General features: G+C 49.7%; 1 protein-coding gene across 2 annotated transcripts in view; it reads left to right on the top strand.

Moving 5' to 3' along the window:
* The window catches only part of TNPO1 (transportin 1), a 541,716-nt gene that overhangs the window by 197,692 nt on the left and 327,288 nt on the right, over positions 1-16,736 (top strand). For both annotated transcript variants that reach the window (XM_030193299.1, XM_030193300.1), the window contains exon 11: positions 11,351-11,516. In XM_030193299.1, the coding sequence (XP_030049159.1) occupies positions 11,351-11,516 (166 nt within the window). The remainder of the gene's footprint in view (positions 1-11,350; positions 11,517-16,736) is intronic.

Below are 16,736 nucleotides of genomic sequence, written 5' to 3'. Positions count from 1 at the left end.
TAGCCCTCGCGCGCCGCCCGAAACCGGCTTGTGCCGGCCAGTCTTCTTTCGTCCGCACTCGGTACTGTGTTTTTTGTCGTGTCGAGCCCCGGAGAGTCGACCTCGCGCGTCCGTTTTAAATAGACGTGTTTTTTCTTCGGAAAAGTTCTAATTTGTTCGGGAAGTGCTCCGGAAACCCCCTTGGGTTTCGTTTCTCCCTTCCCGTGTTTCCAGCTTTTGCCCCGGTAAGTTTTCTTTCGTCGTCGGGGTAGGCCTCTTTTCGGCCTCGGTCGAGATTTTTCTCCCTTAAAATTTTGGTGCTCCAAATTCGTCATTTCGGATTTTGATTTCGCCGGCGTGATTTTTCCGCCCATGACAGCGAAGCCTTCCAGCGGCTTCAAGAAGTGCACCCAGTGCGCCCGGGTAATCTCGCTCACTGATAGGCACTCTTCGTGTCTTCAGTGTCTGGGGGCTGAGCACCGTCCTCAGAACTGTAGTCTGTGTTCCCTGTTACAAAGGCGGACTCAAGTAGCGAGATTGGCCCAGTGGAACGTTTTGTTCTCGGGCTCTTCGTCGGCATCGGCACCGGGGTCATCGTGTGCATCGACGTCATCAGCGTCCAGACCTTCATCCTTGGCCGCCAGTGCATCGAGGCATCGGCCCTCTGCATCGGCGCCGAGACATCGGATAGCTGCATCGACGTCGGTGGTACCGGGACCTCGTCTCCTGATGTCGTCGGACGGTGGTGCATCGAGTGGAGTGCAGGTGAGGGCTGTCCGTTCCCCTGCTGGTGGCGGTGAGCCTTCGGGTGGGTCTCCCCCTACCCTGAGGGCTCCTGCGGTACAGCCACCCCGGGATCGACCTGCTTCGACCTCGGCCCTGAGGAAGCGACGGATGGATTCTACGTCCTCCTCGTCGGTGCCGGGGAGCTCCGGTGACATGCTTCGGAAGAAGTCGAAGAAGCATCGACACCGGTCTCCTCCCCGCGTCGGCACCGAGAGTTCTGGGTCGCCGAGGGAGTCGGCACCCAGCAGGCATCGGCACCGAGAGGACCGCTCACCCTCTGTTCAGGAGGTGTCGATGCGCTCCACTCTGGACAGCCCGGAACAGCCTCCACGCCCGGAACAGGTTCTGACGTCGACGCCTGCATCGACCTCCATGCCCTTTCTCTGCAGCCGCTCTGAACGAGAGCCTCGGGCCGTTCTCCCAGAGATCCTGGGAGAGCTGTTGTGCCCCTACCCCTCTGGTACGGCGGTGCTTGCGCCTCCGGTACCGTCGAGCGTGGCGCCGGCTGGCCCATCGCCCGGGGTGAGGTCCCCCGACGTCGGTACCGCGTGCGGTGCCGACTGCGGCCACCTCCCAGGAAGGCTCCCCGACTACGTCGGCGGAGGGAGCTTCGCCGATGCGGGCGAGGGAGTCTACCTCTCGACGCCCCCATCGTGGACGTGGCTCCATGGAGTCGAGCCGGGCGAGGTTGCAGACACAGGTCCGTGAACTTGTGTCTGACACCGAGGGTGAGGCCTCGTGGGAAGAAGAAGAAGACCCCAGATATTTCTCTGACGAGGAGTCTGAGGGTCTTCCTTCCGATCCCACTCCCTCTCCAGAAAGGCAGCTTTCTCCTCCCGAGAGTCTGTCTTTTGCTTCCTTTGTCCGGGAGATGTCTACGGCCATCCCCTTCCGGTGGTTGTGGAGGACGAGCCCAGGGCTGAAATGTTTGAGCTCCTGGACTATCCTTCTCCACCTAAGGAAGCGTCCACTGTTCCCTGGCACCATGTCCTGAAAAAGACATTGCTTGCGAACTGGACCAAGCCACTAAGTAATCCCCACATCCCCAAGAAGATCGAGTCCCAGTACCGGATCCATGGGACCCAGAGCTGATGCGCACTCAGTTGCCTCACGACTCTGGAGTTGTGGATCTGGCCCTAAAGAAGGCTAAGAGTTCTAGGGAGCATGCTTCGGCGCCCCCGGGCAAAGACTCTAGAACCTTAGACTCCTTTGGGAGGAAGGCCTACCATTCCTCTATGCTCGTGGCCAAGATCCAGTCTTACCAGCTCTACACGAGCATACACATGTGGAATAATGTGCGGCAGTTGGCGGGCTTGGTTGATGCTCTTCCCCCTGAGCAAGCCAAGCCTTTTCAGGAGGTGGTCAGGCAGCTGAAGGCGTGCAGAAAATTTCTGGCCAGAGGAGTGTATGACACTTTTGATGTTGCGTCCAGGGCCGCTGCTCAAGGTGTGGTGATGCGCAGGCTCTCATGGCTGCGTGCCGCCGACCTGGAGAATAGACTCCAGCAGCGGATTGCGGACTCGCCTTGCCGTGCGTACAATATTTTTGGAGAGAAAGTCGAACAGGTGGTAGAGTCTCTCCACCAGCGGGACACCGCATTCGACAAGTTCTCCCGCCGGCAGCCTTCAGCTTCTACCTCTACAGGTAGACGATTTTTCGGGGGAAGGAAGACTGTTCCCTATACTTCTGGTAAGCGTAGGTACAATCCTCCTTCCCGACAGCCTGCGGCTCAGGCTAAGCCCCAAAGCGCTCGCTCTCGTCAGCAGCGTGCGCCTCAGCAAGGCCCCGCGGCTCCCCAGCAAAAGCAAGGGGCGAGCTTTTGACTGGCTCCAGCAGAGCATAGCCGACATCCAAGTGTCAGTGCCGGGCGACCTGCCGGTAGGGGGGAGGTTGAAAGCTTTTCACCAAAGGTGGCCTCTCATAACCTCCGATCAGTGGGTTCTGCAAATAGTCCGGCAAGGATACACCCTCAATTTGACTGCAAAACCTCCAAATTGCCCACCGGGAGCTCAGTCTTACAGCTTCCAACACAAGCAGGTGCTTGCAGAGGAACTCTCCGCCCTTCTCAGCGCCAATGCGGTCGAGCCCGTGCCATCCGGGCAAGAAGGGCTGGGATTCTATTCCAGGTACTTCCTTGTGGAAAAGAAAACAGGGGGGATGCGTCCCATCCTAGACCTAAGGGCCCTGAACAAATTTCTCGTAAAAGAAAAGTTCAGGATGCTTTCCCTGGGCACCCTTCTCCCCATGATTCAGCAAAACGATTGGCTATGCTCTCTGGACTTGAAGGATGCCTACACACATATCCCGATACTGCCAGCTCACAGACAGTATCTGCGATTTCAGTTGGGCACACGCCACTTCCAGTACTGTGTGCTACCCTTTGGGCTCGCCTCTGCGCCCAGGGTGTTCACAAAGTGCCTGGCTGTGGTAGCAGCGGCACTTCGCAGGCTGGGAGTGCACGTGTTCCCATATCTCGACGATTGGCTGGTGAAGAACACATCCGAGGCAGGAGCCCTGCAGTCCATGCAGATGACTATTCGCCTTCTGGAACTACTGGGGTTTGTGATAAATTATCCAAAGTCCCACCTTCTCCCAGTGCAGAAACTCGAATTCATAGGAGCTCTGCTGGATTCTCGGACGGCTCGCGCCTATCTTCCAGAGACAAGGGCCAACAACTTGTTGTCCCTCGTCTCGCGGGTGCGAGCGTCCCAGCAGATCACAGCTCGGCAGATGTTGAGATTGCTGGGCCATATGGCCTCCACAGTTCATGTGACTCCCATGGCCCGCCTTCACATGAGATCTGTTCAATGGACCCTAGCCTCCCAGTGGTATCAGGCTGCTGGGAGTCTAGAGGACGTGATCCGCCTGTCCACGAGTTTTCTCAAATCCCTGTATTGGTGGACAATCTGGTCCAATTTGACTCTGGGACGTCCTTTCCAAATCCCTCAGCCACAAAAGGTGCTGACCACGGATGCGTCTCTCCTGGGATGGGGAGCTCATGTCGATGGGCTTCACACCCAAGGACTGTGGTCCCTCCAGGAACGCGATCTACAGATCAATCTTCTGGAGTTGCGAGCGATCTGGAACGCTCTGAAGGCTTTCAGAGATCGGCTGTCCCACAAAATTATCCAAATTCAGACAGACAACCAGGTTGCCATGTACTATGTCAACAAGCAAGGGGGCACCGGTTCTCGCCCCCTGTGTCAGGAAGCCGTCAGCATGTGGCTCTGGGCTCGCCATCACGGCATGGTGCTCCAAGCCACATACCTGGCAGGCGTAAACAACAGTCTGGCCGACAGACTGAGCAGGATCATGCAACCTCACGAGTGGTCGCTCAGTTCCAGAGTAGTGCGACAGATCTTCCAGGTGTGGGGCACCCCCTTGGTGGATCTCTTTGCATCTCGAGTGAACCACAAAGTCCCTCAGTTCTGTTCCAGGCTTCAGGCCCACGGCAGACTGGCATCGGATGCCTTCCTCCTGGACTGGGGGGAGGGTCTGCTGTATGCTTATCCTCCCATACCTCTGGTGGGGAAGACTTTGTTGAAACTCAAGCAGGACCGAGGCACCATGATTCTGATTGCTCCTTTTTGGCCGCGTCAGATCTGGTTCCCTCTTCTTCTGGAGTTGTCCTCCGAAGAACCGTGGAGATTGGAGTGTTTTCCGACCCTCATCACACAGGACGAGGGGGCGCTTCTGCATCCCAACCTCCAGTCTCTGGCTCTCACGGCCTGGATGTTGAGGGCGTAGACTTTGCCTCTTTGGGTCTGTCAGAGGGTGTTTCCCGCATCTTGCTTGCTTCCAGGAAAGATTCCACTAAGAGGAGTTACTTCTTCCAATGGAGGAGGTTTGCCGTCTGGTGTGACAGCAAGGCCCTAGATCCTCGCTCTTGTCCTACACAGACCCTGCTTGAATACCTTCTGCACTTGTCTGAGTCTGGTCTCAAGACCAACTCTGTAAGGGTTCACCTTAGTGCGATCAGTGCATACCATTATCGTGTGGAAGGTAAGCCGATCTCAGGACAGCCTTTAGTTGTTCGCTTCATGAGAGGTTTGCTTTTGTCAAAGCCCCCTGTCAAGCCTCCTACAGTGTCATGGGATCTCAATGTCGTTCTCACCCAGCTGATGAAACCTCCTTTTGAGCCACTGAATTCCTGCCATCTGAAGTACTTGACCTGGAAGGTCATTTTCTTGGTGGCAGTTACTTCAGCTCGTAGAGTCAGTGAGCTCCAGGCCCTGGTAGCCCAGGCTCCTTACACCAAATTTCATCATAACAGAGTAGTCCTCCGCACTCACCCTAAGTTTCTGCCGAAGGTTGTGTCGGAGTTCCATCTGAACCAGTCAATTGTCTTGCCAACATTCTTTCCCCGTCCTCATTCCTGCCCTGCTGAAAGCTGCACACATTGGACTGCAAGAGAGCATTGGCCTTCTATCTGGAGCGGACACAGCCCCACAGACAGTCCGCCCAATTGTTTGTTTCTTTTGATCCCAACAAGAGGGGAGTGGCTGTAGGGAAACGCACCATTTCCAATTGGCTAGCAGATTGCATTTCCTTCACTTACGCCCAGGCTGGGCTGGCTCTTGAGGGTCATGTCACGGCTCATAATGTTAGAGCCATGGCTGCGTCGGTAGCCCACTTGAAGTCAGCCACCATGGAGGAAATTTGCAAAGCTGCGACGTGGTCATCTGTCCACACATTCACATCTCATTACTGCCTGCAGCAGGATATCCGACGCGACAGTCGGTTCGGGCAGTCAGTTCTTCAGAACCTGTTTGGGCTTTAGGATCCAACTCCACCCCCCGAGGGCCCTGTTTGTTCTGTTCCAGGCTGCACTCTCAGTTAGTTGGTAAATTTTTTAGGTCAATCTCAGTTATGTCCTCGCCGTTGCGAGGCCCAATTGACCATGGTTGTTGTTTTGAGTGAGCCTGGGGGCTAGGGATACCCCATCAGTGAGAACAAGCAGCCTGCTTGTCCTCGGAGAAAGCGAATGCTACATACCTGTAGAAGGTATTCTCCGAGGACAGCAGGCTGATTGTTCTCACAAACCCGCCCGCCTCCCCTTTGGAGTTGTGTCTTCCCTTGTCTCTGTTTTGCTACATATAAGACTGGCCGGCACAAGCCATGCAAAGGACTTTGCTAGGAAGATTCCGATTGGAGGGGCTGCCGTGGACGTCACCCATCAGTGAGAACAATCAGCCTGTTGTCCTCGGAGAATACCTTCTACAGGTATGTAGCATTCGCTTTCTGCTATGCTCGTGTCCAAAATTCAGTCCTACCAGCTCTACACGAGCATCCACTTGCGGAACAATGTGCAGCAACTGGCGGACTTGGTCGATAAGCTCCCGTCGGAGCAGGCCAAGCCTTTTCAGGAGGTGGTCAGGCAGCTGAAGGCGTGTAGGAAATTCCTGTCCAGGGGTGCCTACGATACTTTTGATGTCGCATCCAGGGCCGCTGCTCAAGGTATCGTGATGCGCAGACTCTCATGGCTGCTTGCCTCTGACCTGGAAAATAGAGTCCAGCAGCGGATTGCGGATGCTCCTTGCCGGGGGGATAACATTTTCGGTGAGAAGGTCGAACAAGTGGTCGAACAGCTCCACCAGTAGGATACCGCTTTCGACAAGCTCTCCCACCGGACGCCTTCAGCATCTACCTCAGCAGGTAGACATTTTTATGGGGGAAGGAAGAATGTTCCCTATGCTTCTAATAGGCATAGGTACAATCCACCTTCTCGACAGCCTGCCCAGGCTAAACCCCAGCGCGCTCGTTCACATCAACAGCGTGCGCCTCCACAGGCCCCAGCAGCTCCCCAGCAAAAGCAAGGGAGGTGTTTTTGACTGGCTCCAGGCGAGTATAGCCATATAAAAATGTCCGTGCCGGACGATCTACCGGTCGGGGGGAGGTTAAAATGTTTTCTCCAAAGGTGGCCTCTCATAACCTCTGATCGGTGGGTTCTTCAAATAGTCCAACAAGGATACTCCCTCAATTTGACCTCAACACCTCCAAATTGCCCACCGGGAGGGCAGTCCTTCAGCTTCCAGCACAGACAGGTACTTCCAGAGGAACTCTCCGCCCTTCTCAGCGCCAATGCAGTCGAGCCCGTGCCACCAGGAAGGGCTGGGATTCTATTCCAGGTATTTCCTTGTGCAAAAGAAAACGGGGGGATGCGTCCCATCCTAGACCTAAGGGCCCTGAACAAATATCTGGTCCGAGAAAAGTTCAGGATGCTTTCCCTGGGCACCCTTCTTCCCATGATTCAGGAGAACGATTGGCTATGCTACTACTACTACTACTTAAGATTTCTAGAGCGCTACTCTCTGGACTTAAAAGATGCTTATACTCACATCCCGATACTGCCTGCTCACCGGCAGTATCTTCGATTCCGTCTGGGAACACGGCATTTTCAATACTGTGTGCTGCCCTTTGGTCTCGCCTCTGCGCCCCGGGTGTTTACAAAATGCCTGACGGTTGTAGCGGCGTCGCTGCGCAGACTGGGAGTGCATGTGTTCCCTTATCTCGACGATTGGCTGGTGAAGAACACCTCGCAGGCAGGAGCTCTACAGTCCATGCAGATGACTATTCAACTCCTGGAGCTACTAGGGTTTGTCAAAAATTACACCGTCCCACCTTCTTCCAGTTCAAAAGCTAGAATTCATAGGAACTCTGCTGGACTCTCAGACGGCTCATGCCTACCTCCCCGAGGCGAGGGCAGACAACCTTCTGTCTCTTGTTTCCTGGGTATGAGCCTCTCTGCAGATCACGGCTCGGCAGATGTTGAGATTGCTAGGCCTCATGGTCTCCACAGTTCATGTGACTCCCATGACCCGTCTTCACATGAGATCAGCTCAATGGACCCTAGCTTCCCAGTGGTTTCAAGCTACCGGGGATCTAGAGGACGCGATCCAGCTGTCCACGGGGTTTCTGAAATCCCTACATTGGTGGACAATTCGATCCAATTTGACCTTGGGATGTCCCTTTCAAATTCCTCAGCCACAAAAAGTGCTGACAACGGATGCGTCTCTCGGGTGGGGAGCTCATGTCGGTGGGCTTCACACTCAAGGATGTTGGTCCCTCCAGCAATCAGGTCTTCAGATCAATCTCCTGGAGTTGCGAGCGGTCTGGAACGCTCTAAAGGCTTTCAGAGATCGTCTGTCCAATCAAATTATTCAAATTCAGACAGACAATCAGGTTGCCATGTATTACATCAGCAAGCAGGGGGGCACCGGATCTCACCCCCTGTGTCAGGAAGCCGTCCAGATGTGGCTTTGGGCTCGCCGCCACGGCATCTTTCTCCAAGCCATGTACCTGGCAGGCGTAAACAACAGTCTGGCCGACAGGCTGAGCAGGATAATGCAACCTCACGAGTGGTCTCTCAGCTCGAGAGTGGCACGTCAGATCTTTCTCCCTTGGTCGATCTCTTTGCTGCTCAGACCAATCACAAGGTCCCTCAGTTCTGTTCCAGACTTCAGCCCACGACAGACTAGCATCAAATGCTACTACCCTCTCCTTTGTTGGGGGAAGGGCCCTCCTGTATTGTAGGGTGAAAATAAGTAATTAGGGCAATAATTATTCCCTGATAAAACTTATTACAAGGTTTCCGCTCAGTCTAGGGGAAATATTATAAAGAAACCTTGTGCTGGTTTTGTTCTTCGCCAAAGAACCAAAGCCACGTCACAGATGATAATTATATATTATTTATTATAGGTAGAAAAATAGACACTCTGCAATAGCTTATATGCAATATAATATCTCTTACTGATAGGCACACTAACAAAATATATTGTCTAACTACACTCTTGATTATCCTGAGACTACGTACAGTAATGATTAGAACAGTACAAATGATATCCTGATGATCCTTATGAAAACTTATCACATCTTATGCAAAATACACATTAGCAGCTGTCCCTGACCAAGAGCTGACATAAACCAGTCGTACTTAGATAAAACCACTGCCTAACCCCAGACTTGGAAATATATCACTGTGATCTTACCACGCTGTCCTGATGACAGTTTCAGATAAGACCGGAGCAGAATCTCCCCAGACGCTATCTCAGCTGTCTGTGTCTTTTGTAGTGCAGGTCTTTCTCAGCAATCAAGTAGGTTCCCGTCTCTCCTTTGGTTATCAGAGCCCTCTGCCACAGGTATCTCTGCCACCAGTTATGCAGGTCACAAGGTTCGTATCATACAGTCTCTAGCTCACCCCGAGCCTTGCTGGATTTCTCAGGTCCTTCCCAGGTACTCCTCCTACGAGGGTCCCTAACGACTTTCTTCTCTCACTCTCCCCGCGTTCTTTCAGACCTCTCTCTCGGGTGATAGCCTGGACCAATTCTCTTCTGTACAGTGCATGGGTAAGAAGAGTTCTTTGTTTTGTGACCTTGGAGATGGTAACTTCTGGTGCCATGAGTATGACTCCCTTCCCAGCGTCTCAGAGATAGAAGGGGGATGGTTGGAACACAGAATGTCCTTGGCTTCAGCAAGCCTGTCAGTGATTTTCCACAAGCTGAAGCTGGATCTTGCTGACGCAGAGATGTGCAGCAGCCATCTTATTATACCAAGATGTCATAGGCTTGTATAGGCCAAGACCAGCTCAGGCTAGATCACAGGGAAATACCCCTACAGTATGCGTATCCTCCCATACCCTTGGTAGGGAAGACTTTGCTGAAACTCAAGCAGGATCGCGGGACCATGATTCTGATCGCTCTCTTCTGGCCGCGTCAGATCTGGTTCCCTGTTCTTCTGGAGCTGTCCTCCGATGAACTGTGGAGATTGGAGTGTTTTCCAACCCTCATTACTCAGAACAAGGGGGCACTTCTGCATCCCAACCTCCAGTCCCTGGCTCTCACGGCCTGGATGTTGAGAACGTAGACTTTGCCTCCTTGGGTCTGTCGGAGGGTGTCTCCCGAGTCCTGCTTGCTTCCAGGAAAGATTCCACTAAAAAGAGTTACTCTTTTAAATGGAGGAGGTTTGTCGTCTGGTGTGACAGCAAGGCCCTAGACCCTCGCTCTTGTCCAACACAGACCCTGCTTGAATTCCTTCTGCACTTTTCTGAGTCTGGTCTTAAGACCAACTCCTTAAGAGTTCATCTTAGTGCAATTAGTGCTTATCACTATTGTGTAGAGGGTAAGCCTATCTCTGGACAGCCTTTAGTTGTTCGCTTCATGAGAGGTTTGCTTTTGTGAAAGCCCCCTGTCAAACCTCCACCAGTGTCATGGGATCTCAATGTCATTCTCACCCAGCTGATGAAACCTCCTTTTGAGCCACTGAATTCCTGCCATCTGAAGTACTTGACCTGGAAGGTCATTTTCTTGGTGGCTGTTACTTCAGCTCGTAGAGTCAGTGAGCTCCAAGTCTTGGTAGCCCATGCTCCACATACTAAATCTCATCATAACAGAGTAGTCTTCCGCACTCACTCTAAGTTTTTGCCCAACATTTTTTCTCCGTCCTCATACTCGCCCTGCTGAACGTCAGTTGCACACATTGGACTGCAAGCGTGCATTGGCCTTCTATCTGGAGCGGACAAGCCCCCACAGACAATCCGCCCAAATGTTTCTTTTGATCCCAACAGAAGGGGAGAAGTAGCTGTCGGGAAACGCACCATTTCCAATTGGCTAGCAGATTGCATATCCTTGACTTACGCCCAAGCTGGGCTGACTCTTGAGGGTCATGTCACGGCTCATAGTGTTAGAGCCATGGCGGCATCAGTGGCCCACTTGAAGTCAGCCACTATTGAGGAGATTTGCAAGGCTGCGACGTGGTCATCTGTCCACACATTCACTTCTCATTACTGCCTTCATCTGGATACCCGACGCGACAGTCGGTTTGGGCAGTCGGTGCTGCAGAATCTGTTTGAGGTGTAGAATCCAACTCCCCCACCCCTGCCCATTTTTGTTCTGTTCCAGGCTGCACTCTGTTAGTTGTTATTTTTCAGGTCAATGTATGTTATGTCCTTGCCATTGCGGGGCCCAATTGACCCTGTTTGTTGTTTTGAGTGAGCCTGGGGGCTAGGGATACCCATATGTGAGAACAAGCAGCCTGCTTGTCCTCGGAGAAAGCAAAGTTACTTACCTGTAGCAGGTATTCTCTGAGGACAGCAGGCTGATTGTTCTCACCAACCCGCCCACCTCCCCTTTGGAGTTCTTTTTCCTTGTGATTTGACTGAGGCACATTTGCGATTCGGGCGCGGGCACGCGAGTGCTCTGCAAACTTTGTTGCTAGGAAGATTCCGTTCCTGGGGCTGCTGTCGGACATCACCCATATGTGAGAACAATCAGCCTGCTGTCCTCGGAGAATACCTGCTACAGGTAAGTAACTTCGCTTTCCTGTACTTTGAGCTCGGAGTGCTACTCCATTTGGCACTGTCAGGTGACACCATCCAGGTAAGTGTCTCACTTATCCTGCTTTCTACAGAGAACAAGTGTTACAGGTAAGTAATCTTGCTCTATATTTTGTCTTTCCACCTTTTATTTTCCATATTTGGTCTTCTGCCAGGTGCTAAATATTAAGGTTCCAGGATTTTCCAAGTCCTATATGAAAAGCTGATTCAGACGCTAGCTGATGGATCCTTCAGGTATATTTGTCTCTGTTGCAGGGAGATGTTGAAGAAGATGAAGCTATTCCTGATAATGAACAAGATATTAGACCACGTTTCCATCGGTCACGGACTGTTGCTCAGCAACATGAAGAGGATGGTATTGAGGAAGATGATGATGATGATGAGCTTGATGATGACGACACCATCTCTGATTGGAATATAAGTAAGTAATTTGTACCATATTTTACACTTTGTCTAAAAACCAAATGGGGGGGGGGGGGGGGGTTAGAATGTATTTAAATTGTGCAATCTGACCTTCAAAGCTTGCAAAAAGGTCTTGATTTTTTAATAGTCATATGAATATTTAACTGCATTTATATACATATAAATTATTTTTCATATTTGATAATCCCAGAAAGTAAGACTGCGACCGTTTTTGAGGCTCCTGAGGTTTCTAATTGCATACATCTTTTATAGATATTGGATGGGTTTATCTGTTGCCACCTATATACTGTTTTTTTTTATGTATGAAGACTATTACACATTGAAAAGATGTCTAATACGTTTACCCTTTGCTATGCACAGCAATTAATATGCAGTGACAAGACAGCACATACTATAGGTGTGCCACTTATAGTTGTTTCTAGGAGTGTAGATGGACAGTGCAGGGGCAAAGTTGAAATGTACCTATGTACACTTCAGCATTCTGAGGAGATTAAGGTACTTTCTGAGGCAATACTATGTCAGGAGTCAACAATAGCAAACCAGGTCTCCGAGGTGGAACAAATTGGAGAAAACCTAAAGAAGCTAGAATCTTTAAATCAAACTTTTTCAAAAGAAAAACTTTAAACCCTACGGAGAATAGAATATTTAGAAAACCAGTCCACAAGATTGAATTTACGTTTTACTAATTTTCCTAGGTCTCCAATAATTACACCGGTGGAGATGGTTAAAAAATACTTGACAGAGGTGTTGGGAATGCCAAGTGATGTACTACCTCCCATAGTGCGAGTACAATATTTTCAAACTAATACTGAAGGTGCTATTATTTCTCAAGCACATATGGGAGAAAGTATGAACTTCCTTTATTGAATCCTCATTAGAAGTTATTACTCAAAGGACAACTGCATTGGTTTCTTTTGCCTTAGAAATGGACTGTAATACAGTATTAAGATTATTCTTCAGACATTTAGATTCCCTGTTCTTAGGTTTCAAGATAAGAATATATCCAGATCTCGCAAGAGAAACACAGAAAAGACGCACAGCTTTTTTAGCTTTACGTCAAAGGACTTTGGACATAGGAGCAAACTTTGTTCTCTAATTTCCATGTATTTGTCGAAAATTATTTCAATCAAAAAATTACCAATTCTTCGAACCTAGACAGTTCATTGATTTCTTGACTTCTAAAGAAGAGGAGAATGTACATGTAATAGTCAAGTGACAGAATGTAAACTGCATAAGATAGCTAGGAGGGAGACAATGGGCCAGCATCACTCCCAAATTTGGTTAACATGATTATAATAATTATTTCTCTTGGATCCATATTTCTTAAAAGTATTGGACGAAAATGTTAAAAGTTTATTTCAATTATTGCATTTCCATTATTGTGATGAATATTACAAATTGCAATATTATATTGTTTTCTGCTGTATAATATAATAACAATAAAGAAATTATGCAAAAAGATGTACCTATGTGTTCTATTAAATATACAAGTGCATAAGTAGAGTACAGACACATTTACACCTGTACATTGCTATGTATACTATAAAGGAACTGGTCTGGGAACCTGTTTTCTCTAAGGACCACCAATAGTCTGACAGTGGGTGATGTCAGATGACGCTTTGCATGAGAACTGCTCTCAGGCTTGTTGACCATAGCTTTTGAGAATGATGCACTGTATAATGGCACACCTTCCTGTCTGCTATTGCGCAGACCTAGCCAGTTGCTGTTTTTTTTCTACTAAGCAGAAGGGTCTCACTGAACTAGTGCTCCCTCTCAGCCTGCGTCAACTTGTGATTTTTGTAAAGCTCTCTTATTTTGTGCAAGTCTGGTTGCTGTCAAATGGGGAGCTTCTTTTCCACCAGTGTAGTCACTTTTGTTAGGTTTTTTGAGTGTTTAAAATTTCTTTTCTTTTTCACTGGCCCTTTTCTGTCTTTGTTGTCCTGGGCACCTGGTCTAGTATGCGACATCTGTTTAATCACTTTAGTTTCCTTTTACGAAGCTGCAGCAAAAGTGAAGCACTTGCTGCGCGCCCATTTCTGGTGGGAGCACTTGCTGTCACCCATTGAAGTGGCGGTAAGGGCTCCTGCACTACCCCAGCAGCACTGCCCAATTATCGCCAGGTACTCACCAGTGCTGGCGTTGGGGTTTGCAGACCATTGGAGAGGAATGGTGAGCCCTGTCCAGCATGCATTTGCATGCTAGCAGGCCCCCATTCCCTCCAATGCAGCAACCCCCCGCAGGAGCCACGACCCCAATCCCCCCCCCCCCCCCCCCAGCAACAGGGGGCCAGATGTCCGGAGGACCTTCGGTCCCCCTATTCTTCCCCCCCCCCCCCCCCCCCCAGCATATAGGTTCAGGGGGACTGGAGATCCGGTGGGTCACCAGCCCTTCCCTAACCAACCCCCCCAAGCATCCCTCCAGTGACCCTGGTGCCCCCCCCCCCCCCCCACACCTAGTGACCTAGCGGCCATTCCCCACCCCACTACCTTCAGTTGGAGGAGGGAGGTGTTGCATGTTTTTCAGTGTTCAGATCTTCTCTTTGTCTTTGTCGCTGGTTCTTTCCATGGGGCGGCAGCCTCTGGTCTGATCTGATTTTTTTCTTGTTGGTTTGCAGATACTTTGTGGATTTTTTGGAAAGGTTGCATCCCACCGGTGGCATTGCAGGCTCGTTTCATGAGAATGCTATCTACCTCTTGGACAGAACCAACAGTGCTTTCACTATTCAGATGCCGCCTTTGCAGTGGCGGTTCTGTCTTGGGGAGTGGCAAATTCCTACCCTAGTTAGGGATTGCTTTGGTAAATCCCACCAGTTCTTGGATTCATCTGCTGCATACACTAAGGAAGGTAAAATTATGCCTTACCTGCTGATAATTTTCTTTCATTTAGCAGCAGCAGATGAATCCAGGATCTCGCCCTTTGTCAGCTGCACTTGTTTTGCCTGCCTGTCCTTGTCCTGGTCTTTAGTTTCCACAAAAAAAAAAAAAAAAAAAAAGAAGAGGAAAGAGAACAGAAATCTCTGAAGAGGACTTAATTGCAGTCGTGGTTTCTCTTAAGTCAGACTGACAAGTTTCTGTTTTGTATGGTTGGTGAGAAAGGCTTCCTGGTTTCTTGTCTGATTCTGCTTGGTGATGAGACATGTACTGAGGTGAAGGAGGAGCTGGCTGGCTGGTATCACTGCCTTAAGCTTTGTAATCTCTATCTCCACCTGCTGGTAGATGGACACAACCTACCAGTTGTTGGATTCTTCTGCTGCTACTAAAAGAGAAAATTATCAGCAGGTAAGGCATAATTTTACCATGTCTCTTCAGTAATTTGCGAAAGGATGCATACTGCCACACAAAACATTCCAAATCTGTGGGCATTAGCGTCTGGCTGTTTTTGAGGCCACAGTGGCAGCTAATATGTCATCAGCAAGCTGGCAGTCAGTATAGGAAGGAGCAGCAGAGTACCTAGGTAGTCTTAGCTGCTAGTAAGCCTCAGAGTTTGTTCCAAACCTGGCTAGTTCTTCATTGGGCATCTGATTTGTTAGCTCTAAGCAAGTAATGCTGAACTCAGTTCCTCAGGAGCATCTTTAAGGTAGTCTCTGAGACTTTACAGAAGAGGGTAAAGTAGAGAGTTGCACAAGGACAGAAGTTTCACCCGTCCCTGCCAGAATCTAACCCATCCCCATTGGAATCTCCTCCATCCTCACTCATCCCCTGTACTAAGATAACTTCCCCTCTCGGTGCTTATGAGGATTTCAATGCTATCAGCCATATACATTAATTTTTTAAGTGCTATTATAGTTGGTAAGCTAATTTTGAAACACAAGGAAAGGATAAGTAGGCTGGCCTGGAACACTTTCTGCGGGAACACCACAGGACCTGCATCCATCCCTGCGGGAGTGCGATGAACCTGGAGGGGATCCCTGCAGGATTTCTGCTAACCCCGTTCCTGTGCAGCTGTCTAGGGTAAAGTCAACCAGCTAAGAATCAAACTCCTCTCTCTATGCTTGAAAGTACTGATCTTGTAAGATTTAAAATAAGATCAACATGCTCTTCCTGTACCATGTCACGCGCTCATTGAGAGCTGAGCAACATGTTGTAGGCAGCTAGAAAGCCTGTTCTGCTGTGGAGATGGCCAGGGCTTTACCTATGTGGGGAAATAAAAAAATTGTGGCCTATGCTCTCTCCCCTCCTGGTCCCATTGGCTCCCTGGGTTTGGGGAGCCTCTTGTGTAGGCAGTGATGTCAACAAGCTGCCTCCCTGATTGGCTAAACAAGCAGCAGACGACTCCTCTTAGCTTGGCTTCCCTGCTGATGTCACACTCCTATCCAAATAAGGGCACCTCCTCCAGCATCATTGGGATCCCTTTTATTGATTGGACCCAAACTTCCTGCAGGGCTGCTGCTGAGTTGTGTGGGTGAGGTTCCCAGGGTTTCCCTTCTGCTCCAATTGTAGTCCCAAGGAGGGATGGAGAAGCACATGAAGAGAAAGAGGAAAGAAACATCAGCACATGGCTTTTATACATGGAATGGCTGCAGCCACCCTGATCAGGTAGAGACTTGTGAAGTGAGAGGAATTCTCAAGAAAGAGCCACTGTTGGTTGTTTTTTTTTTGTGTGTGTGTACCATAGAGCCACGGTCAGGGCATGCGCATAGCAGCCACACGTACTGCCCTGGTGCTTTCCCTACTGAGCTGCAGGATAAAAGTCCGTGCAGCTAATTTGCATGCAATCTGTTTAGTGACTCGCCTGCAATTTCCACCTCTAATTTTTACCAGGATGGGAATAGTGGGCAGTTGCTTCTGGGGACTTTAGTGTGTTGGCTCCTGAATCTCCAGAGAAATCCCAAGAAATGTAATCTCTAAGGGGATCAGTGTTTTTGCAGCCCAGTTAAGGAGATGCAAAGCTATAATAAGTTAAAATCTAGCAAATTATAAGGAACATCATGCAACTAGCCAAAGAGATCCTTGCATATTATGCTTGTTTGTATGCCAACTCTTTATTAGCTGGAGAGGAAGTCTGACAGCTTCAGGGATGTACTGTTTAAGTGGTCCCATAAAATATGTAATTTCATACCACTATTTTTATTACACATCTACAGGAAAAATGTAACCAAAATAAAGCCTTTAAGCAAAGAATCCCCAGTTTCAAAAATACATAGAAACAGAAAAATGAAGGCAGATAAATATGGCCTATCCAGTCTGCCCATCCATGCCATCTACTATCCCTTCCTCTC

Source organism: Microcaecilia unicolor, chromosome 2, assembly GCF_901765095.1.
Source record: "Microcaecilia unicolor chromosome 2, aMicUni1.1, whole genome shotgun sequence".
Classification (NCBI taxonomy): Eukaryota; Metazoa; Chordata; class Amphibia; order Gymnophiona; family Siphonopidae; genus Microcaecilia; species Microcaecilia unicolor.
This window is presented reverse-complemented; position numbering and strand designations above follow the sequence as displayed.